The following is a 25,687-nucleotide window of genomic DNA, read 5'->3' as shown; positions in this document are numbered from 1 at the left end:
CTGAGCTTTCCTGGCCACCCGGTTATTATGGACTCTCGCTCCGGGCTGTCAGCCCCTGCCATCACCTACACCTCTGATCCTCTGTAACCCTGATCCTCCGGACTTCATCACCCACCATCCAGCAACCTTTCATAATAAAACTCAAAACTTTTAGTCCTGTCCTGAGTACATCGGTAAACAAACATGACAGTCTGTTTGGAGAAAAAGTAAAGTTGTGGATTCGATTGCAGCTTCCTTCTCTCACATGTTGATGTCCCCTTGGACAAGGCACTTAAACCCAAGTTGCCTACCGATCTGCGTATAGATGTATGAATGTGTGACTAGGTGAATGTAGCTATAGTGTAAAGTGCTTTGAGTGGTCAGTATGACTAGAAAGGTGCAATATAAACTCTGTTAATTTATAGTATAGACACAGACTTTAGTCCAAAAGGATTTGATGTTTTCACTGCACAGATATATTGCTCACATCTAATCTATTTTGGCTAGAAGAACCAGATGATGGCAATTTATGAGTTTTAGTTAAACTCTCATTTTAAAGATATAGTGACAAAGATGAAAAAGTAGGCCAAAGGTCAGACAGCCAGCAGAAGACCGAATCAAAATATACCCTTGTTTTTAAGAGATATCTAGATTTGCTGTTATCCAACATTCAGGGAAAACACGAAACAAATTGCTAAATTTTAAGAACTTTTTTTGTGTTATCTTCAAGTTCTTCTATTTTAATCTCTGTAAAGTGGTACTTACTAAGTAAACCTATGTGAACTAAAGCAAATGCAAAAAATCTTTACAGTTATATCACAAAAACTTGATGAGATGATCGATTTTCATTACTGGACACAAAAATGCTAAGCTAGTTTAATAAACTACTGAAAAAAATGGTCTGTTTAATTTGTACTGCATTCACCTCTACATTGACATCTCATTTGACTGTGGATGGCTGACCAAGATGTAGCAAATGTTTTATTTCTAAAAAAAAAAAAAACAAAAAAAAAAAAACAGTTCTTATGGTCCTCTTGGGTAGCGTGGAAAAACAATGTAACAAAATTCTCCCAGGGTTCTCCTCATCAATTAATCATAAAGCACTTTGAGACAAACAGCAGAACACAGATGAGGTCCCATTTAAGAGGCAGCAAGGCGGCAACAGTGCCTCCACCAAACATACACCTATTTGTACACCCAACGTATACAGCTTGCCACCTGCTGCCACTTTAAAGCAGTCATCCAACTGAAACAAAGAAGCTGAATAATTAATAAATCTTATTGTCCCCTCTCCACTCCCCCAAACATACACACACACAGAAGGACACAGGAGCATTTGATGATACTCGTTTTCTATCTTCATGCTCTGGTGTCTTCTATTGTCAGTGATGAGAGTTCAACCAAGTGGGACAGTACTTTTACTCCACAATAATGTGTGTCTTTTGCAAAACTGTAGAAGCGTTTAACTGCCAGAGGTGATACATAAATTTACTTCAAGGCTGGACTATTGTAATTCTTTACTATCAGGAAGTCCACAAAATGCAGTTCAAAGTCTTCAGCTGATTCAAAATGCTGCAGCAAGAGTTCTGATGAAAATCAACAAGAGGGATCATATTTCTCCAATTTTAGCTTCCCTTCATTGGCTTCCTGTTAAATCAAGACTAGAATTTAAAATTCTCCTTCTAACGTATAAAGCCCTTAATAATCAAGCTCCATCATATATCAGAGCTCTGATTACCCCGTATGTTCCTAACAGAGCACTCCACTCTCAGACTGCAGGTCTGCTGGTGGTTCCTAGAGTCTCTAAAAGTAGAATGGGAGGCAGATCCTTTAGCTATCAGGCTCCTCTCCTGTGGAACCAACTCCCAGTTTTGCTCCGTGAGGCAGACACCCCGTCTACTTTCAAGACTAATGTTAAAACTTTCCTTTTTGACAAAGCTTATAGTTAGAGTGGCTCATGTTACCCTGAGCTATCTCTATAGTTGTGCTGTGATAGGCCTAGGCTGCTGGAGGACATCAGGGTCTATTTCTTTCACTCTGCTGAGTTCTACTGTTCTCCAGTCTACTGTTCTCTAGATTTGCATTGTATTACATTTCATCAGTGTAACATTTTGGAAAAATATAATATGCTCAAGTTTGAAAATTTTATTCATTTTAAAAATAGTTGTTTAATTTAAGTTCTGAATGGATTAGCCCCACCTCCACTTTCTACCAACATTAGACGACACTGTTAAAAACAACAACATTGCACCCTGGTTCTTATATTCACATTCTTTTCTTTGACTTCTGTCTTCTTCGTTGTGCCATTTCAGTCAAAACTCCATGCAGCAACTATAACGGAGGTTGCAGTCACCTCTGCCTGCTCTCACCGGTCGAACCTTTCTACAGCTGCGCCTGTCCCACGGGAGTACAGCTTAAGGCCGATGGAAAAACATGCAAGCCAGGTATGTGTCTGACTTCTATCAATATTAACATGAACTAAATCAGCACTGTTTTTAGAACATTTACTAATAAACTGTGTTCAAATAGTTTGTAATTTTGGAGGGAGCTCTACTTCATCGTTTACTGAGCAGTTGTTACTGTCAAAGTAGACGCAATGAATGCTCCAAGCAGAAAAATATGGCTGCATTACAAAAGCAAAATATATTTATATAACGTTGTTTAGCTAAACATTCGTCTAATTAGCATTTCCCACTCAGTGGACTTCCAAAAACCCGAGGAAAAAGGGAGATAGGAATGATGAACAGATAGAATGGCTATTGGTAGGCTCAGGGAGGGTGGCTGCTGGTAAATTAGCCTGTGTTCAAGCTTAGACTATGGGTGCATTCACACTGGCCTTGTTTAGTCCACTTTATTTGGATTCTGGTTTGTTTTGCTCAGAAAGTTTGGTTCGCTTGGGGAGGTGTGAATGCGCAATCCATTTCTGATGCGGACCAGAAAAGCGAACTTGGGTCCATCTCAAAACCTAGGTCTCTGCTCGGTTTAACTTAAATCCGGAGCGGTCTGAACACATATGGGAGTCCCAAGCGGACCAGAGGCCACTCCAAAAGCAGGAACCGGACTACAGTTCAGGGCAATCTGGGTAAATACAGTTGTAATTGAGCAATAATACCAATGAAGTAACTCATACTGTAAATACCTTGCTTAACGTCTGTGTAAGCGTGACTTCAGTTCAGCGAAGCTGCTCACACCCCGCAATGTTAAAATATAACATTCTCGTCCTCCGCTCATGCTGAGCCCACTGTTGAATTGTTCTTGTCTGGCACACTTGCCAAAGACAGCAGTGCAATAACAGCTAAAATCTGTTGCCATACTAGGGCTTTTTACAAACCTTTATACACATCACAGATAAATCCATCAGATAATAACAAGCAATTTCTGGATAAAATAACACTTCCTAAACTATCAGATAACCAAAGAACGACACTGGACTCACCGCTGACAACAGTTGAAGTTCAGGAAGCTCTAAAAAGCATGCCCAATAAAAATGCTCCAGGTCCAGATGGATTCCCTACTGTGTTTTATTCTGGCACCAACGTTCCACAGAATGTAGCTGGAAATTCAGGAAAATGGCAGATTTCCAGCTAATATGAATTCTGCTACTATTAGTCTCCTGCTTAAGCCAGGCAAAGATCCTATGTTTCCCACCAGCTGTCATTCCATATCCCTTATTAACGTGGATATTAAAATAATCTGTAAAGCTTTTGCAAAACGATTAGATAAAGTCACTCCTGTCATAATCCACCCTGATCAAACTGGTTTCATTAGAGGAAGGCAGTCATCCACAAACACACACAGATTACTTAATTTAATAGATTATTCCTACAGTAAAAATATTAAATCCAATATATTGTCTTTAGATGCATAAAAAGCATTTGATAGAGTAAATTGGAAATTTTAACCCTACTCTACATAAATTTCGTTTTGGCAGTTTTTTTTATAAATTGGTTAAAAATTTTATACAGCTTCCCAACAGCCTGTGTCAGGACAAATAATCAAATATCTTCCAGTTTTTGTCTCCAGAGGGGCACTAGGCAAGGATGCCTGCTTTCCCCCTCACTTTTTGCCATTTTTATTGAACCTCTAGCAGCAACAATTAGATAAACAAATGTTGTCAAAGGTATAAAATGCATGAAAATAGAGCATATGATTAGTCTTTATGCTGATGATGTATTACTCTATCTCCAGCACTCAAACACTTCTCTCTCTCAAGTAATTAGATTACTAGAATCTTTCTCAAAAGTCTCAGATTACTCTATAAACTGGTCTAAATCTACAGTACTGCCAATTAATTGCTCTTTACAGAACTCCCTAGATTTACAACTGCAATCAGGAAGTATTAAATATTTGGGTATTACTGTATCGTCTAAATTAGCGGATTTACCAAAACTTAACCATATCCTGCTTTTAAAAAAGTTAGAAGAGGACCTTGAAAGATGGAAATTGCTTCCAATTTCACTCATGGGTAGAGTAGCTTCGATTAAAATGATGGTCTTACCTAGAATTAATTACTTATTTTCAATGATCCCCAATAAACCATCATCTGACTGGTTTAAATCTCTAGACTCTTCTATCTCTAAATTTCTTTGGAAAGATAAACCCCCCGTATCAGCTTAAAGACGCTACAGAAAACTAAAGACAGAGGGGGACTAGATCTGCCTAATTTCCATAACTACTACTTAGCAAGTAGACTACAATACATCACTAAATGGATAAAATATAATCCTTTAGACGAGCCCTGGATAGACATAGAACAGAAAATATGCAATAATCTCACGATTTCAGATTTGCCGTTTATTAGCTCAAATATAAAACGGCATACATGCTTTAAAAATATTAACATTAGCTCCACTATGACAGCATGGTGGGAGTTTCTTAAATTGACGAAGTCATCACTTATCCCATGCAGTCGTACACCTATCTGGAACAACCCTGATATCCTACAAAATAATAATATGATAAACTTTACATACTGGAAGAATAAAGGTATTGAATACCTGGAATTTTTTTTTGATGGAACTGAGTTTATCACTTTTGCCAAACTAAATATGCAATATGGCATTAGTAAAAATAAATTCTTAGAATATGAACAAATTAAATCTATAATTAGAAATACATTTAAGCATATTACAATTTACAACTAATACAATACAAAATGCTTCACAGAGTACACTACACAGGACAAAGACTATTCAAGATGGATTTGGCACAATCTAATATCTGTCAACACTGCTTAGGCAATCATCCTGATAATTATATTCATGCGTTCTGGTTATGCACACCAGTCCAGAGGTTCTGGCCTTGCAATGGCTTAGATAACAAGCAAATTCAACCGAAACAGGTCCACCCCTAGCAATGGGCGGTTGTTAAAGCCATTATGCCAGCAGATTGAGACAAAACTGGTCCACTCCTCTGTAACGAGGAGTGGACCAGTGGAATGACCATGACCTGCATGACTGAGAATCTTCACCAGCACCTTACCCATCAGTTTGCTTGCTGGGTAACTTTGAGGAAAGCCCTCTGGAAAAAAAATAGTTTGCATAGTTTTCACTGCCTTATGTATCGCAAAGAAAACTATCCTCATGAATGTGAAAAGTAAGGAAAATCTCAGTATCAACCAGTATAGAGATCTTTTGTTGGATCATATTAATCTTGTGACAGCATCTACATCCACATCAGATAGATCTATCTGGGCTCCTTTGATCAGCACCATCACTTAATGGAATGGGGGGCGGTGGGTTGCGTCCTGCAGGGCGCAGTGGTTGGCTAGGGGGGTCCCTGGGGCTCTGGAGTGCACTCGGAGTGGGGCGCCTGGTGGGTCTGACCCTGGGATCTGCTGCCTCCATCTGGGAGGGGCTTGGGAGGCCTAGGGGTGGCCTTCAGTGGCCGCTTGCAGCGCTCTTGGGGAGTTCCGCAGTGACAGACATGGGTTACTGACCTGGTAGCTGTGCTGCAGCTGGGTGGGTCTGGGGTGGGTCCGGGGGTCCCTGGAGTGTGCCGCCCTCAGGCGGGGGCCCAGGCGAGGCCTTGGGGATTCGGGTTCCGGGGGTATGCCGATTGGGATCTGGGCCGGCATGCGTCCGGGTGTCTGCCCCTGCACTGGGCCTCTGGTGTGCTTGGGGGGCCCAGGGCCTGTTGAGCTGGTAGGGGGGCATGGACATTAACATCTCAGGGCAGATGGTTTTCCCTTTTTTTGTGTTGGCACTCTGCTAGTGGGGGGAGGGGAAGGAGGGGGAGCAGGGACTAACCCAGCCTGGATGTCTATTGTTGTATGTATGGTGAGTTGTTTGAATGTTAGTGTTGGGGAGGGATTACATCTACGAGTGGAGGGGGGGGGGTGTGGATGTGGATGTTTTGGTGGGCTTTGTGTCCGGCCCCCTGTCTTGGTCCTGGTCCGTGCCGTCTCCCGGTGCGGGTTTTGCCTGGGGGGTGGGGTTGTGGATGGCTCGTGCGGGCTGGCTAGCCAGGGTCCCCCCTTTTATTTATTTATTTTTTATTATTTATTATTATTTTCTTTTTAGGGAAAGCCAGGAGGCTTGGTGGGTGGGCTGGGGGGGGGGGGGGTGGAGGTGTTGTTCCTAGTGGGTGGTTGAGTCACAGGCCCTACCGCTTCTCCCTGGCCCCCGGGCTATGGTGGTGCGGCTGGCGGGGTCCCCTTCTCCGGGTGGGCTTTCGGGGAACGGTGGTGCCTATTGGAGTCAGTAGGGGAGCTGGCTCCCTGGCTCCCCAGTCCTTTCTCCCCATCCCCAGACTGCTCCCTCTGCCCGCTCCATCATGCTGCCACAAATGTAGGACCTTGGGGAGGGGGGTGTTACTGAAGGTTAGGGTTAGGTTGCCACTTTCTGATGATGTCCCTCTCCCCAAGTTTATCATGCATTTTAGACACTTTCACTCCAAACATTTTCACAACGCACATACATGTAGGCCATGGTATGGGGGTGGGGGGGGTGGGGGTGGCGGTGAAGACATCTGGGGGGGGGGGCTTATGTTGTGTGAGCCTCGCCTCGGATGGCTCCCTTCACCCCCTCTCGCATTTAGACATTGAGGGTTCTGGGCAGTTGCTTGGAGGGGGTGCGCTTGCACCAGCTACCTTCCGGAGGGGGGGTGGACTGTGCCAGGCACCCCCTTCGGTGCTCCCAGTTTTAAACACACTTGAGTACAACATGCAACAACACAACATCTGAGCGGGTGTAGGGAAGATCGGGGTCTTTTCCACACCCCCGTTCTCCGATTGCGGCACGGAGTCTGGGGCCTGGAGAAGGAGCGGGCCACCGGGTCTGGGGTCTTGGCGGGGGGTTGCTGTGGGGCCCGGGTGGCTTGCCCGTATGGGTCATGTTGGCCCCTTCCCTGGGGGGGCCTAGGACGGGGGCGTCTGGTCCGGGTGCGGGATCGGGGGTCTGGCACTGGCAATCGGATAGTTGGATTGTGGTGGCCCATCCCCCACTTGTGATTGTTGGATGGGAATGTTATGTGAAAATGTGTGTATGGCGTGTCTGTGTGTGGTGAGTGGGGCACTAGGGTGGGATGGTGTGAATGAGATTAATTTATTTATAAACCTTTTTTTTTGCCAGTTTCGGGTCTGAACCACTCCCTCTCCCAAGAACATCTCAAGTCTCCGCTGGTGCATTGGCGGCCTTCGGGTTCGGGGCGGGTTCCCGGGTGGGTGCCGGCCCATTCCTGGCGGCTGCTTCGCGGGGCCTGGGCCTCCGGCTGGGGCTCCCACCGTGGGGGTGGGGTGCCCCTGGGGCCTCTGGGCCCTTGGGCCCATGGCTGGTGCCACTTCAGCGTAGCTGGCTGCCAGCGGAGCCCACAGGCTCCCCCCCGCGGCTCCTTGGGGCTTTGGCATTGCGTGGCTGGGGGATTTCCTCTGGGTCGTCTCTCCTCTTTCCTTGGAGGGGGGGGCAGATTTCCTGTGTTGGCCCCTCTTAGGCGCCCTGCTTTAGGGGCCCCTTTGGGGGTCCAGGGTTATGGGTCTCCTGGCGCCTGCCTCGGTGCTCGTGGAAGGCGTGCCTTTGGTTCTTCACAACCACTATTGAGCATTTTTCTTCTGATAAATTTCACATACACAAGTGCACTCTCACAAACACCCACAGGTGCAGGGTTCCAGGTACTATCAAGTGTTCACTTCTATACAGAAAGCCTGTAATTTATTTATTTCACTTTCTTTTCTCAGGTATCACATTATACATGTCAAGTTTAAATAATAATACATATGATTTAGCAATGGTATCAAGGTGTTACTCTATTGTATCTGTTATATTATGTCAATTGGTTGTGCTGTTCTTTTTACATCTCTCTTTCCAGGTGATGAAGCAGACGGAAGACGTTTTGCCATTCTTTCCCTTTTATCTCTTCTTTCTTTTACCTCTTCTCTTTCTTTTTTTCCTCTTCTTGTTCTTCCTTTACTCTCCTACGTTCCCATTGTAGTGTCCACATAATTTGAAATCTCCCCGCAGGAGTCACAATAAAACTATTTACGTGCATAAATCAAGCGGAGCACTATGGTGAAAGCTGATTGCTCCACTTGTGAAAGTAAAATCTGTCGAGCTCTATCTGGCATTAAGACATCAATTCTTATTGCCACATTGCTAGACAGGACACTGGGGGGGAAATCCAGTGAAAATGTTTTTCTCAGCTTTTTGCCCTCAGGTGTAAACATCACTGATGGACCAAAGGTAAATCCAGTCTGTGCAGACTATTATGACAACACAAAATATGATGGACATCATTGATCAGATGGCAATGGAAGGTGTGGTGGTTCATGGAGATGGCCCACTGCTGGGTTTATCACATACTGGACCTTGTGGGACTAAATGCCCATGTTGTCTTCCCAAAGTGCAACAGCTTAGAAGCTGGGAGAGGAGCTTCGAGCTGAGATTGGGGAGACAGCCATCAAGACAGGTAGAACAAGGAGGTCATCTAAGCAATCAGGACTCGAGAGTGCAGCCAGCTCAAAAAAGCTACCTCAGACACATACAGCAGATGCGCAAAGCTATGTGCGGGAGTTCTACCAGGCGAAGAGGAGATCTGCGCTAGACACAAAGAGTGTCACTTTGTCAGGATACTTGTAAAAGACATCTTTGATCTCAAGGAGTCTTAACTAGGTTAAATAACAGCTGATGATGGTAATAATGATGTATAGCCTCAACATAAACAATTAGCATGATATAAATGTTCTTGCTTTTATATCTCCCTTTAGCCTTTTCACATCCAGTTTGTGTCCTCTGTTATTAATTTCCTACTTGTTGATCGCTGTTTATTAAACATTATTTAGTAATGTAATTATTGGTGTTTAGATTTAATTTCTGTGATAAAGGTGTCCATTATATATGTTGATGTGTAATATATATTTCATTGCTTTATCGGTGGCATTGCTTGGCAAGACTTGCTTGTTTTGTTTGTTGATTTAATGATGATAATCGATACACGTACAAGCTTAATACATAACAAAACCTTGTCCGGTAAATTAAAAATACTCTCTTTTGGAGTCATTTTGTTTCATAAAACATTGTTTGGCTGATTGAATTTAGTAAGTTCTAAACTTACAAGGTGAATTAATTGAGGTTTATAAGCAGCAGTCAAAAGGACCGCCTGGACAGTGCCTGTTAAGTGTTAAAACAAATAAAAACCAGGAAAAGATCATCTCGTTATAACGAGAAAACTATCTCGTTATAATGAGAAACTGTTTTGTTATAACAAGATAGCTTTCTCGTTTTAACAAGATACTGCTCCTAAATTTATTTGTCACATGTAATATGGCAGTAATACGCTTTCGTACAAAACAAATACTTTCTGATGTGCAAAATATTTTCATTTAAAGTGCTTTTCAAAGTGAACATTTAAAAAAAAAATTATATTTGCAAGTCCATGTGGACAGAGACTTTAAGAAGCGATGAAATCGTAACCCTCTACTAAAGTCTTTGCTAGAAATCACCTTTACAGATATTTTTTGAAATCTCTTCTGTCTCTGACACCATTAAACTTCAAATATGTACTGAAAAATGAAAAAAGGAAGCTGTTTTAGAGTAATCCTCTGACAATCCGATCTTCAGAAAGGTCTTTCGTAGTAATTTGATGGTTTGGTGATATACATTTTCTTCCTTCATATTGGAACGGCATGAGAGTTTTAGTGTTTGAATTGGACATTTTGCAGTTGATGTAAACAAGAGGTCGGTCAATTCTCTCCACATTAGGAGCTTTGTCCGTTGTATATGACTGGACTACTGGCTGACCACAATCCTTCAAACTAACAGTTCCAGAATAAGCTCAAAATCTAGGTTGTGTTTGCTGTTAGAAATAGATGTTGCAATGGGCCGATGTCTACTGTTATCTGAAGCACCCATGTTAACAGAAACTGATTTAAGATGGGCATAGGACATTCACAAAGACAACTGCATCAGAAATGTGCACATTATAAAAAGACCTTGATGCCATTTACAGTTTGGCTAACAATGCTTTCTGTGATTATATTCACTCGTCATCACTCAAGGTCTGCAGGCATGTTTAGTCTCATAATATTAGATGAAGTAACAATACGTTTTTATCAACAATCCTTTCTCCAAAGCAATAAGCACAAATCTTTATATTTGACTTCAGTCAACATGTTGCATTGAAGTATAGATTCTTTCAACCTGTCTTGAGTTAATGTTGTCGAGTTAATGTAGGGATTACTTCTCATTTAGCTTAATATGTCATTACCCACAGATCTAATTTTGGGATTGTTAAGAGGCTGTATGTGGCTCGGTTCTGAACTGTGCAGAGATTCTCATCTATCCATCCATCCATCCATCCATTTTCTGATCCACTTAATCCCTCATGGGGGTTGCTGGTTCCTATCTCCATTGTTCACTGGGCGAGAGGCGGGGTTCACCTGGACAGGTCGCCAGTCTGTCGGAGGGCAGAGATTCTCAAACAAAGGGAAAAAATCTATTTGAAAACATTGAAGTTGGATGCTGATTTTTCCAAGTCATTTATAAAATGTAATGCCAACTTTGTAAATGTCACTTTATAAACGTCTTAGAAGGCAGTTATACAGATAAATAAACCCTTGATAACCCTATATATATTGCCAAAATAAGTTATCTTTAATTAAAAAAAAAAACAAATAAATAAGGGCTTTGTAGTTTTAAAGGGCAGATATCATGCAAAATCCACTTTTTCTGCCTTAAATACATTTTGTTGTGTACTTGGAGGCTCTAGGAGTGCAGAAACATTTTATGTAGTCTGTCCTGGTAGATATCTTTAAAATCTGTGTGGATCATATTTTTCAATCAGTTCAGTTTTCTCTATCATCTATTACGTTTTTTGACGAATTACAAAAACTCAGTGGGGATTTTCATTTAAAGAGACGGCGCCAAAACAAATTGCCCCCAGACAGACCTCAGAACAGGGGCAAATGAGCACCTGTGGGGCAACAATGACAAGGTATTCAGACCAAAAAATTGTAGTTCCACTATATACAGTATACCTCAGCTGAATAAACAACATGTGAAAATGGAGGATTTAAAAGTACGATTTGTCCACTTTAAAATGACAATCAAAACTAACAATGCCAAAAAGAAAATTTAAGGAACAGGCAGAAGTGGGTTATTTATTGAGGTCCTCAAGACACACCCTTCCTTGACCTGTTTGAACTGTGCTTTCTATCTTGGTTGGTATGTTAACCACTGCCCAGTATCATGTGGTCAAGAGTTTTTTTTTTTCAAACTTTATGCAATAGTCAAAACTCCATGAATGTGTAGGATCCTCAGTGAGAACCCCCCCCCCCCCCACATCAAACAGAAAGTAACCTTAAAGAAAGCAAAGCATTGCCCAGAGCAGACAAAGATCTGCCACTGTACCACTCTGCACAGCACAAAGACTAAACTTTGAGTTTTTGGCTTCACGGGCGTTATCACTTGTACCATCTATCACACAAATGACAGTGGCAGGAGGTCCATATACATATGTCTTTGACTGGGAAACGTTCTGCTGTTTTTTTCATATTTCCTCTGTTTCATTGTTTGACTTTGTATCCATTTATCCATTCAGATTTAAAAGCATGATGTAATGTTTTTTTAAAGCTCAATTTCCATAATTTATAAGCAATTTTCTTTGTCTTGTCTTACCTTGCCAAGTGGCTTGGTGCTGCTCTCCCAGGATGGAGGTACCTGGTACACATCTTGGCCAGTTGCTGTCACCCCAGCCGAAGTGGTTGCCTGACCTATAGAGGGGGGGACCTGATAGATATCCTGTGCAGATAGCTCAAATGGCCTATGGCCAAGAGCTGAGGTCTTTTTAGGGGGTCCTGGTTGGGCGTGTGCAGAGGATCCACTTGGACCAGGTGGAACCTGATATAGACATTGGGAGCTAACCTTGGGACCATGGGAAGGAGGCATCATGTAAACAGAATCAGTATTCGGCTGTGCAGGATTGGAGGTTGAGTATGCTGGGTGCATGGATGTATACTGAACTGAGGGAGGGGGCTTATTTGTGTACCCTGGCGCAGATGGTGTAGAGATAGCAGGTGTTGGTTGGGCATAGGCGCTTTGAGTGAGGAGGGGTCGCTGCACCTGGGAGGTTGGACAGGAAACAGCTGGATCTGGTGTGGTAGGTGTGACCTGTTGTTGCTGCTTACTATCATACATGCCAACGAGGATTTTGAGACGATTCCCGGGGACAATGCCTTGGCGGCCATGAAGAGAGCAGAGCCACCATCCGTCCAACCCCTGTGTGTCCCGCTCCATCACTGTCAAGATGTCACCCTTGCGGAAGGAAAGTTCATCTGGAGACTCAGCCACATTGTCATACAATGCTTTGGCCAGGACGTTCTGCAAAAAATCAGAAACAAAAAACTGTGATTACAAATGAATTAATTAATTATTTAATTAATTAATTAATTAATCAATATTAAAGGTTGTACAATTCAATTGGCCATACATTAGATCAGGGGTGTCAAACTTATTTTGGTTGAGGGGCCGCATTCAGCTTAATCTGATCTCAAGAGGGCCACACGAGTTAACTCATTGCAAGATTAAATAGAACTAATAAATGTGGACTTGTTGATTTTTATATTCAATTAATTTCACTTTTACACAATATATTATGAATAACCTCAGCGTTTATAAGAAAAGTCAACAATACTTTTACTCAGTTAAACATTTACTTGTGCATTATGCATAAGAACTGATCACAGTGATTATACAATGTTAAAAAACATTTATTCACATTTTTTGGAACTTAAAAACACTGTCCTGCATGACAAAATACATCAAACAGATAAAAATTAAGAAATGATTTAAAATCAATTTTCCACATCTGAAGCTCAGTGCTACCATCTGCTGATTAAAACACAGCGCCCCTCATGGACAATATAGGAACTGCAGATTTTCAATTAAACGAAGTACAGGTTTTTTTCAATAATTGTTTTATCATTCTCTTCCTCTTATCTCTTCTTTCTTTCACCTTTTCTTTTTTCTTCTTGTTCATTCATTCCTCTCCTACTTTCCCATTGTAGTGTCCATATCATTTGAGATATTCCCCGCGTGAATCATGATAAAACTATTCACATTCATAAATCAAGTGGAGCACTATGGCAAAAGCAGTACTGCTCCACTTGTGAAAGTCAAATCTGATGAGCTCTTTTTGGCATTAAGACAACAATTCTTATTGCCACAATGCCAGACAGGACACTGGAAAAAAAAAAATATATATTTTTTTTAATAATGATAATGCATTTAGCCATCGGGCCGGACTAAATTGTTCGGCGGGCCGTAACTGGCCCACGGGCCGTATGTTTGACACCCCTGCATTAGATCTTGGGTCAGACATCACTGCTGTGATCCGATAACAATGTTCCTACAAAACAGAAGCACTAAAATAAAACTTTTCACACCAGTTTGTATGTACTCTATAGCAGTTGTCATCAACCATTATGCTCTGGGTGTGTGTGTGTGTGTGTGTGTGTGTGTGTGTGTGTGTGTGTGTGTGTGTGTGTGAGTTTTAAACGGGTTTCTAGTAGCCACACATCTGATTTCCATGCCAGCAGAAGTCTAAAGTATGCTGAGGAGGAAGGGAAATATCTCAAATATGTGGGCCCCGTGGACCAGTGCTGGGGACCACTGGTCTGTACAACTCCTTTCATGGGTTCTCTTACTGCCTGCAACACAGTTAAAGCTTTCAAAACATGAAAGGAATCATTTGTGGTTTGTCACTCGGTGTTGGACAGGTGTCAGTTAGGAGGCATTTTTATTTGGTTGGGAATCCAACCCTATTTTTAGGTAACTGACAATCTTGTATCCTTGGAAGAGCTCAACAATGGTGTTTCCTCCAAACCAATTCTAACTGTGGACCAAATTGTACACCATTTTTTTGTGCAGGGCTATGGGTCTAGAGGATGGGTTTAGTGACTATCTTCAGCACACAACAATGACACACAGGCAGAGCCCCCCCCCCCCGGAGAGGCTGCCAATTATAACATAATTAGTGTATGCAATATTGTGTTTCAACACATTATTTAACTCTAACAGATGTAATGAGCAGCTTCTCATTTCCAAAACAACCATGGCAGAAGACAGATCCTGTGATCATGAAAAAGATGTCTGTTTCAGAAGGGGTAAATTATTGCCGTCACACAAACAAAACATCTTAGGAGATTACTAAAACAACAACAACTGGGTTTAGAACTGTCCAATGCCTTATCAAAAATTAAACTGATAGTGGAGAACTGTGAAATGTGGTTGGGAAGAATTTTTAAATGAAATCACAAGAAAAAGTAGCAAAACTCTCTGCAATGTTGAACATGAGGGATAAAGCAATGGATGCATAGATTTAAAAATAGTGCTTCAACATGGAGTCAGCGAAGCTTTTTCAAGAAGACTTTATTTAAATCAGCTAGTGATACGAACACTGAGAGATTTGCCCAGTTACTGCTGGATCCTGCATGGGTAAGCTGGTATAGATGATGGATGGATGGATATCAACATATACACACTTAAACACTATTGTATCATATGATACAAATATAAGTAAATAACAAGTGTTGGATACTAAAAACATTGAGGAAAAGGTAAAAGTATGCAGAGTTAAAGTCAACAACCTGTAAATTGACCTGAAAACAGCAGCTGCTGAACACTGAGCTTCATTCACTCCCTAATTTAACAAGCAGAATCAAAACAGCTGATGACGCTGACACTCAGGGGTTGACTTGAATTAGGCCAAGTAGATGTGACACAAACTCATGGGTTTTAAACAAATGTGCTTTCAGTGTTTTATTAGCTGTTGATCTCTAGAATGCTTCCAGCCCCTGAGGAATGATCTGTTTTTATCGGGCCCAGCAAAGTGCTGGATCCACGACAGAACCTGTTTTTAAAGGAGAAGTCCGGTCATAATCAGAATTCAAACTTCTGAAAGTACTTTAAATATAAAATTATTACATACTGTTCAATAAATGATAAGTTCTTTTAATTAAGAGTCATTTTCATTTGAATATGCTTTACTGTGCTTTAATGTGCTTTACTGGAGGCACCATGTTGGTCTAAGAACAGTACTGCCACCTCCCAGACGTCATGGTGCGGTGTCGGCTGTCGAGCAGGTCCCAATGCGCTATCTGGTGTTTGTCACTACGCGCTATTATCCAAGATGGCGACCACTAGTGCAGTATGCGAAGCAGAGAGTAATGGATTTAATAGCGACAGCGATGGGAGTTCTGTGGATTTATCGTCATCATTTGATAGCGATTTGGAATATATGGAGGACTTTCTTGATAGCAACCTGACTTTTGACGAAATACAGCCATACCAGTTAGAGCCGAGGAGACCAAAAAGGGACGATGTGAGTTCAAACTGTCTGCTGTAGCTGTGGTGTAGCGGAAAGGTGAAATAACTAATGTTTTTTTTCACTTTTACCCGATGTATTGCAACATGCAACTGCCATGCACATGGGCCTTGTTGCTTTAACTATTGCTCTGGCGAATTTGAAAGGTGAAGTCCTCTCTGAAATAATTGTTGTTGATCGCAGATGTGTATAATTGTTCCTATTGAATTAGCTTATAAAGCGCAGAGAATGGCCCTCGGCTTACCGCACTGTGACGTCACTTCCAGAAGACGTCAGGAGTGAGGTGCTACCATATTTGGTCATTAATGGCCGCTCCCAGACTCAGTGATCACGATGACAATTAATACTTTTATTTTATTTTTTTTACTAATTAACGCTATATTCATTAAATCACCGCAAAAGTATTAATTGTAGGTATAGATAATGATCCATTGATTCTTCTTTGCTGACTGGACTTCTCCTTTAATGCAAGAGTCAATGCTTTGGTGAGGGGGAAAAAAATGGTTCTATAAAGATAGCGAGCTCCATGACCCGTTCAAAATGTTCAGAATGCTGCTAATCTTTTCCCCCAAAAGAATGGGCCAGAAAAATGTTGATTAATCGTAATCTATATCTTCATTGCAAGATTCAGCAATAGTATCATAATCACAAATTTGCTGATATTATACAGCAATACTCTATAGAGGTAAAGGAAGAGCCACCAGCACTGATGGGTCATATATAATGTGTTGTTAACTGTAAAATGATAAAGTGATCATTCACTTTTACTATGCTTCCAGAGCTCCCTCACATACTTCTCTTTGGCTTCTCCTAGCTCTCAGGTCCTAATCCATTTGGGTCAGAATCAGTGATGGGAATAACGGTGTTGAAATAAACGCCGTTACGTTTTTCAGTAACGAGTAAATTAACTAATTACTTTGACTGTCACTATAACGGCGTTATCATTGCCGGCACCCCGTTACTGCACGTTACTCAAGTCGCACAATGATTTTTTTTTTCACTTTATGATAGGACCCGTGTGCATGTTGTCATGAGAGAAGGGAGGATGAGATAACCTCTCAGCAATTATTGGCTGATGTATAGTAAGATTACATCTTCAGCCAATCAGAGAAATTGGGTAGGGTGGCGGGTGTTTAGTGCTTGTCACCATAGACATTATATATATATATATATATTATACACTCACCGGCCACTTTATTAGGTACCCCTTGCTAGTAACGGGTTGGACTCCCTTTTGCCTTCAGAACTGCCTCAATTCTTCGTGGCATAGATTCAACAAGGTGCTGGAAGCATTCCTAAGGGAGTTTGGTCCATATTGACATGATGGCATCACACAGTTGCCGCAGATTTGTTGGCTGCACATCCATGATGCGAATCTCCCGTTCCACCACATCCCAAAGATGCTCTATTGGATTGAGATCTGGTGACTGTGGAGGCCATTTGAGTACAGCGAACTCATTGTCATGTTCAAGAAACCAGTCTGAGATGATTCCAGCTTTATGACATGGCGCATTATCCTGCTGAAAGTAGCCATCAGGAGTTGGGTACATTGTGGTCATAAAGGGATGGACATGGTCAGCAACAATACTCAGGTAGGCTGTGGCGTTGCAACGATGCTCAATTGGTACCAAGGGGCCCAAAGAGTGCCAAGAAAATATTCCCCACACCATGACACCACCACCACCAGCCTGAACCGTTGATACAAGGCAGGATGGATCCATGCTTTCATGTTGTAGACGCCAAATTCTGACCCTACCATCCGACTGTCGCAGCAGAAATCGAGACTCATCAGACCAGGCAACGTTTTTCCAATCTTCTATTGTCCAATTGTGATGAGCTTGTGCAAATTGTAGCCTCAGTTTCCTGTTCTTAGCTGAAAGGAGTGGCACCCGATGTGGTCTTCTGCTGCTGTAGCCCATCTGCCTCAAAGTTCGACGTACTGTGCGTTCAGAGATGCTCTTCTGCCCACCTTGGTTGTAACGGGTGGTTATTTGAGTCACTGTTGCCCTTCTATCAGCTCGAACCAGTCTGGCCATTCTCCTCTGACCTCTGGCATCAACAAGGCATTTCCGCCCACAGAACTGCTGCTCACTGGATGTTTTTTCTTTTTCGGACCATTCTCTGTAAACCCTAGAGATGGTTGTGCGTGAAAATCCCAGTAGATTAGCAGTGTCTGAAATACTCAGACCAGACCTTCTGGCACCAACAATCATGCCATGTTCAAAGTCACTCAAATCACCTTTCTTCCCCATACTGATGCTCGGTTTGAACTGCAGGAGATTCTCTTGACCATGTCTACATGCCTAAATGCACTGAGTTGCCGCCATGTGATTGGCTGCTTAGAAATTAAGTGTTAACGAGCAGTTGGACAGGTGTACCTAATAAAGTGGCCGGTGAGTGTATATTGTCTATGCTTGTCACTACCCGATCCGTACTGGTAGCACGATCCGTTCCATCGGCTCATTTGTGCGTGCGTGAACAGAATAACTTCCGGTAGGCAATATTTTGTTTTTCTTACTTTTTTATTCTTTTCTATTTTTTTGAGGCGGGGGTTTCTTTTTGTATATCTTTGTATTTGCATCAATATTGCATATTCTAAAAATAAAACAACAGAAATACATAAAAAACACATTATTTATTTATTAATTTTTATAGCAAAAATGTTTCCCAGTCGTGGTTAGGAATATAAAAATATATAAACCATTTCTTAAAGTACATAAAAAATCCAGCTATAAACACACATAGACGTATAGGTGTATAGAAACGTATTTGATTTAGAATATTCTTCAGGTTTTCTTTAATCATTTATTTGATTTGCATATGTATGTATTTTGTGCTTAATAAATGTATTTTAATAAGGTATGCCTTGGCCTTATGTGTGTTCTTTGTTCTATTCCCTGTTCGGTTTTTGTAAAAAATAAACAATGTGGCTGCTATAATGACGAGGTCTTCTCTAGTTTATGATGTGTACACCAGAGGGCGCTAAAATCTCAATTGATAATTTAATAAAACAAATGTTTAGTACAAGATTATATGTATAACAAAATTCACCGTATAATTAAGGATGAAAATATTTTTTTCTAGTCCTGTTTGAACAAATAATAAAACTAATCAGCAAACCTCTATGCAGGTACTTGTCTTTGTTGTCGTGCACATCTAGCTTATGACACAAGCTCTGAGAAGATGGGGACCCGAGGGGTGGGGGGGGGGGGGGACGAAAAGTAACGTCATAGTCACTTTTACTGGTAACTAGTTACTTATATAGTGGAGTAACTCAGTTAGTAACTTAGTTACTTTTTGGGAGAAGTAACTAGTAACTATAACTAATTACTTTTTCAAAGTAATGTGCCCAACACTGGCCAGAATAGGCATGTCTGATCCAAGTAAATTTACAAGGAAAAGGGAAGTTTGTTTAAAACATCACCATATTTCAATGACATGCCCTTTTATACTTGGTCCAACTTAATAAGATAAGATAAGAAACACCTTTATTGTCCCACAATGGAAAAATGTGGGTGTGACTGTGGCAAAGACACATAGACAGAGGTATGCACGATCAGTAATGAAATACAAAGCTAATCTAATCTAAGGTTCGTTATGAAGCAACAGAGAATATGCTTATCAGAAAGGCTAAAATAAACGTAAAAACAAAACCAGAGTAAGTATTGCACAAGTATTGATCATATGGCATATTCAGATAAAAATCTAATATTCAAATTAATTAGCGAAAATACAGCAGCCAATCTACACAACAAGGGGAGAAAAATATGCAATATTCCTGATTGTACAGCAACACAATAATGTTTTTGGGCATTGTTGTACAATCACACATATTGTTGCTACACATAAATAGAGGTATGTGCAGATATATAGTTATGTAAAAAAAATTAACACACCTTGCAGCAGCTAAAATGTTCTTTTGACAAATTGGGAAATGCAGATGTTTATTATAGTTATATTTTAACAAAACTAAGAAAATGAAATAATATTAATAAACATACAAAGACCTTTAAAAATGCTCTGTAAAACATAACTAAAACATAAATGTTCTGGTTAGGAATAAATCATGACACCCCCATGTCTATTCCCACCCTTAATTAAATTCAATTCAATTTTATTTATGCAGTGCAAATTCATGAAACATGTCATCTCGAGGCACTTTACAAAGTCAAGTTCAATCATATTATACAGATTGGTCAAAAATGTCCTATATAAGGGAACCAGTTGATTGCCTTCAAAGTCCTGAGAAGCAGCATTCACTCCTGGGGAACCGTAGAGCCACAGGGAGAGTCGTCTGCATTGTCCATGGCTTTGCAGCAATCCCTCATACTGAGCAAGCATGAAGCGACAGACTTCATGCTTGCTCAGTATGACTAAAGTTAAAGACAAATGTACTATAAGATTAGGAACACATCATGACAGCGCTGTTACTCATTATTTAGAAGGAGAGTGGACATCAAGGTGGTATTGAAAGGACAGTCTAGTGCTTACAAGAGAAGAATCTAGCAGCTTAGGATTCTGGGAAAGGATGTAGAAGTCTCAAAATAAATGCTTGCAAGCCCAGATGTAGCTGTCCAAGCAAGTCAGTTACAGCAGAAGCAGAACTCACCCTACAAGCCAACTTTATTTAAAAGTTGGTACCTAAAAACAAATAAACAAATTTTAAAATGATGACTAAAATAGACAGGGAACCAGTGCAAAGTGGATAAAATGGGAGGAATATGTCCTCTCCTCAATGTTCCTCTTAAAAGCCGCTCAGTGGCGTCCTGTACTAACTGGAGGAAGATGACTTACTCACTCCAGGTATAAAGAATTACAGTCATCCAGCCGACTTGTACTGTTTTGAGGTCATCTTTTGACAAGATGCCTTTTATTTGGGCCAGTAGCCTCAGGTGAAAAATATAATTTCACTACTGCACTGATCTGCCCAGCCAGTTTAAAATGGAGGATGGTGACAACAGGCTTTCTACAACCTGCCAAACATCTCAAGTCTGTGCGAGAGGAAGACATTATGTCAGTGACATTAGGACTAACACTATCACTTTTGTCCTATTGTCATTCACATTTAAAAAGTTAAAAGCCAACCATGCTTTTAATTCCTTCAGACAATCATTGAAACTTTGTATGCAGCGGTCATCATCCTGCTTTAGTGGCACATAAACCTGAGTGACTACAACATGACAATGACGCACAACATAAAAGGAAATGAACCAAAGACTGACCGAGAATGATGGAATGGGAAGTCCTGGGATGAGTCAAAGTCCAGATCTCAACCTCACTGAAATGAGTGGGGTGAGCTTTGATCAGAGTGTCGTTAGAGACCAGTAGATGGATACAGGAAGGCTCTCCAGGTTCATTCAACCAAAGGGTGTTGCTCTAGCTATGGGCAAGGTGCCATGCAGACTGGTTGAGGGCAGAGTACAGTACAAGAACACTGAACTGCTTGGAATATCGGATCAACAGGTCCAATTGGACATGCTAAAAAACTACTTGGCTTCAGTGCTAAACGTTCCTACAGAAAAGTACCGTATGTTATATTCTCAAGACATCTCAGGTTTTGTGTCTTGATTACCGAAGAAATCCCATCTTGTCAGATTTGTAGTGTTCATAAACCATCCCTCCCAGCTTGCACATACATTACCACTGATGTTGCATATTTTTACATGCATCAATGAAGTCCAGCTGTGGTATGGTTTGATCAGCAGAATGCTTGAATGGCTGACTGACACACTTGTGCACAAGCTCAAACACCTCTGAAAGCCAGTGTGCAAACAGAAACACCTTCAGTCTTTGTGGAACACTTTGAAACTGAATCAATATTTGTCGTACACATCTGACCTTAGCCATCTCCACTCCTTCTAAACGTCAGAGTCCCACCCCAGTTATCCCGGACTGGTACAGGCTGTACTGGCTCTATGCCAACTGTACACTCACATCCAGCCTCTTAAGCCTGGAAAGAAATTACCTTCACTTTTCAATCTGAACAATTTCCAGCATTTTATGGCAGTTCAGGGCTTAATATGGCTCGCAAATGAGAAATTAACAGTGCTAAGTTTATACCACTCACTTCAAGAGCAAAGATTGTCCTTTACAACCTAAAGAATGAAACTGGGAACAAAGAGGGTAACAGTGCAGAATCAGCTTAAGTGCGGGGATTCATTTTGTCTAAAGAAACAAACTTAACACAAATAAGTCCTCTAGTTAAGAAAGAGGAAGTGTAACATATCAATCTGTGTTACATTACTTTGCCTCAGAATGGCCTTAAGTCTGCTCTCCTGCTCTTTCCTCTAATGCGTTCACCTGAACTCATTTGGACTTGCTGAATCACTCACTATTCATTCAGACAGCAACATTATTAGACACAGTAGCATTTAAATAATAAAAAAACAATGGGGGTATGTTTGGTATGGCAATACCTCAGGAACTGAAGAACACAGAGCCCATATAATGTAAGAACAAAGCCAAAAAGAAAAGAAAAGAAGGGAAGAAGCTGCCATGCTGTTTTTCAACAACACATGGCAACAGCAGCATATCTAGAGCCCCTTTCACATAACAGGACTGCAATAAACACAACTGTAAACCCCCACCCATGGATCACGGTCCTTTCCCATCGTGCATGCCCCTCACATCATGGGGTTTGTGTGCTTTTAGCTACATGTATGCATGTAGCTGCGCTGTGGAACCAAAGGGGTGATTCTCACAGATCACTGAGTAATTTGTGTAATGCCAGGCATACACTGTACGATATTTTCAATGGTGGTACTCATATACAGCTCATACTGTACCATGAAACCGCAGGGTTTAAAAGTTCACTGCTCATGAAATCTGTTTTTATATACTGTACGGCCCAATGCTCTGATGACCTGACTGCTCACACAGTGCGTTCAAAAACCACCCGTCACACTCAGCCCCGTAGAGAGATGGCGCTACTCGGACTCGTCTTCACGGAAGCCAAATGTCAACAGTAGAAGAAGAAAAAGGCGGAAGTGTCAATGCTCACTGTTAAATATGAGGCTTACCAGAACAAAACGCACTGCCTACGAGTTGCTCCTCCGTAGTCTGACTCCATGTCACATGTACCACTGTCATGCTTCTCTCCACTCCTATGTTTTTGTTTGAGAAGACGAAGAAGAATTTCCTTGTTTGCACATGCTCAGTGTGTGAGGTTGGGGCAAATCGGCTCGTAGACGCTCGTAGCTCTGCTTCAACAGCAGGGCGCGCTCTCGATCTCTCACGAGAGCTGACTGAATTACAAACATCTTTGATTTTCATCCGACCGTCTGATTCCTGATCTGGAGGTGGTTGTGAGAGGCGAATAGCCCCTCGTTCCCCCCTGCATACTACACCATGCAGGACGCACCATGCAGCTGAGACTTGGCCCGATCCAAAAAATTCTGGCACGACTGAAGAATCGGCCCGAAAAGGGCAAAAACTCGTAGAGTGTACGCCCGGCTTTAGATATGCCGGGGATTTCCTCTCTGTGTCTGAGCTCTTTGGTGCACTCCTCATCTGTTGTAGCCAGGCTAGAACAGATGATGTTGTTTCAGGTGAGTCATTCATTGCATTTGGGATTGAGCTCCACACCTTAGCGCTGTTGAGAAATGCTGACATGAAACTTTGGTGTGGTTCACCTTTCTTTCGCCATTGTCCCTGTAGCTGAATGAGAGACTTCAATTCAAATAGCAGACTTTAGATAGCTGGGAATCCTCATGCACTTCTTTGCTTATTTAAAATACTGCAACAGGCTGAAGAATTTAGCAACCTATGCTCATTAACGTTTTGTAAGTGTTCCTGTTAAAAGTTCTAAATGTTTTCAGTACCATTAAATGTAACACTACATCCCTATTTTTTCACCTGAAAACTCTGTTCTGTGCAGGCTTTAGTGCAAGTCTAGATTTCACACAGCCATTTTCTAACCATTTAGTGCTAACACTAAACCGATAGGGACTTCCTCTCTTAATATCATTACAAACAGAAGGAGGATTGACTGGTTGGATGAGATAAATAAAACACAAAGCAGAAATGAATAATTAGTTTACTGGGTTGCATGTTTTTTTTCTCTATATTGAAGGTGTGCATGTTTAGCTGCAAAAATCCAGAAAGTAAATAGGGACCTAATTTAGGAAGGGGGCATTAACAGTGTAATGACTTCCTGTTTTTGCCATATTTTAATCAACATAAATACGCTTTATAACAGCCATCCACGTTTCAAGCTAAAACATCAACAAGGCAGAGAGAGAAAACAGAGAGGTGTTCAGTGAGCAGAGAGTAATGGGAACAGCTGGTGGAGCGAGTTCAGCCTAGATAGGTAGCTCATCTGAGCAGGTGTGTGTGTGTGTGTGTGTGTGTGTGTGTGTGTGTGTGTGTGTGTGTGTGTGTGTGTGTGTGTGTGTGTGTGTGTGTGTGTGTGTGTGTGTGTCTGACTGGATGGGGGGTATGCCTAACGTCCTTTGTCTCTTGCCTCCTATTTGACCCCTGGGGACAAACGTTGCCTTGCCACAGGAGATGTTGGGTTGTTGAAAGTATCTCTCTTTTCACATTACAAAAACCAAAAAAGAGAAACTATATCTGATTTACGTGACAGAAAATGTTTTTTTAGCAAACATGCCAACTAGAAACAGGGGTTGAACACTGGTTATAGTTTGCAAAAGTATTTTGTTTGTCAACTGTACACAGCTACACAAAAAAGATGAGAGAACACGTCATTCAATTAAGGCAGATCTGTGTTGATTTCCAAAAGCCAGGAAACTGCTACAAGAACATGGCTACTTTCTGAAACTTGTTCATATCTACAGTCAAAGCAAAGATTCAAAAGCTTAAAACATCTGAAACTGTGACAAACAAGGCTGGACAAGAAGCCCCATTTATCTTTCTAACAGAAACAGGTTGGATGACGGGGGGAAGAAACAAATCTGCCGCTTTTAGTGGGGTTTGCTCAGATGAGAATGAGTTTTTTGTTTTTTTTGTCATTAAACACTCCAGATTGATCTAGTTGTGAAACAAAAGTTAAATATTCATATTCATGGTGCAGTATACTGAAGGATCTGTGTTGCTGGGGGCCTGTTCTTTTTTAAAGGTTGTGAGAGCCTCTTTATACAGTACCAGGTGATTTTAGAAGCTTTTTGGGGGGCTTTGACCAGTAATTGAAAAACTGGCCCTCACTAGGTTTTTCAGAAATCCAGTAATCCAACCTTATGTAACAGAAGAATAGGTGATAAGCTATTGGCAAAGTGAAAATGTACAAAGAGGCTCCAGGTGTGATGATTCTGTTTAAAAAAGTATTTATTAATGATGGATTTTTTTTACCCTGACTGAATAAATGAACAAAAACGGAAAGCTGGGCTTTTTCTAATATATTTAGTCAGTGAGGGCTACAGCAATCAGACCACCAGGGGTGCCAAAATGACCAATGGGGGAATCTGGGGTCATTTCATCATTTCATTACCCAATCATCAGCCTCATTTATCCATCTGATCTCAGAGACAGCAGAGTGGGCCTTCCTTTCTAAATGTCTACCTGGTTCTACTCAAACACACCAGTCATATTGGAGTAAATTCATTGAAAAGTCTTCAAACCTGTCTGGACATGATCAATATGTCTTTATCTTAGCATTTTTTTGGGTTCTCACTTTTCATTACCAGGGGCGACATTACATTTTGTCAGTATTGTTGTGTCTAGCTTGCTACCACAGGCAGAGAAACCCATCTGATTACATTAGCAGCATATTTATCCACTGCAGATAGAAATCTTTTGAGCACGAGCTGACTGTCTGAGAGAAGAGAAGAGTCTGATCTGAAAGTCACTATGTGCTGTGCTCCATTCTTTCCTCCCCCCTCATTCTTTCCTGTCTTGGCACGTCAGTTCTTGAGAAATATGTGTGTGTGCATAGGCATTT

General features: G+C 41.4%; 1 protein-coding gene across 3 annotated transcripts in view; it reads right to left on the bottom strand.

Annotated features, from left to right (window-relative positions):
* Positions 1–25,687, bottom strand: part of bcar1 (BCAR1 scaffold protein, Cas family member) — a 124,850-nt gene that overhangs the window by 42,969 nt on the left and 56,194 nt on the right. For all 3 annotated transcript variants that reach the window (XM_021312209.2, XM_036130902.1, XM_012855397.3), the window contains one exon: positions 12,087–12,788. In XM_021312209.2, coding sequence (XP_021167884.2) covers positions 12,087–12,788 — 702 coding nt within the window. The remainder of the gene's footprint in view (positions 1–12,086; positions 12,789–25,687) is intronic.

The sequence above is a fragment of the Fundulus heteroclitus genome, unplaced genomic scaffold (assembly GCF_011125445.2).
Source record: "Fundulus heteroclitus isolate FHET01 unplaced genomic scaffold, MU-UCD_Fhet_4.1 scaffold_39, whole genome shotgun sequence".
NCBI classification, from domain to species: Eukaryota; Metazoa; Chordata; class Actinopteri; order Cyprinodontiformes; family Fundulidae; genus Fundulus; species Fundulus heteroclitus.
The sequence above is the reverse complement of the archived record's forward strand: the minus strand, read 5'-3'. Positions and strand labels throughout refer to the sequence as shown.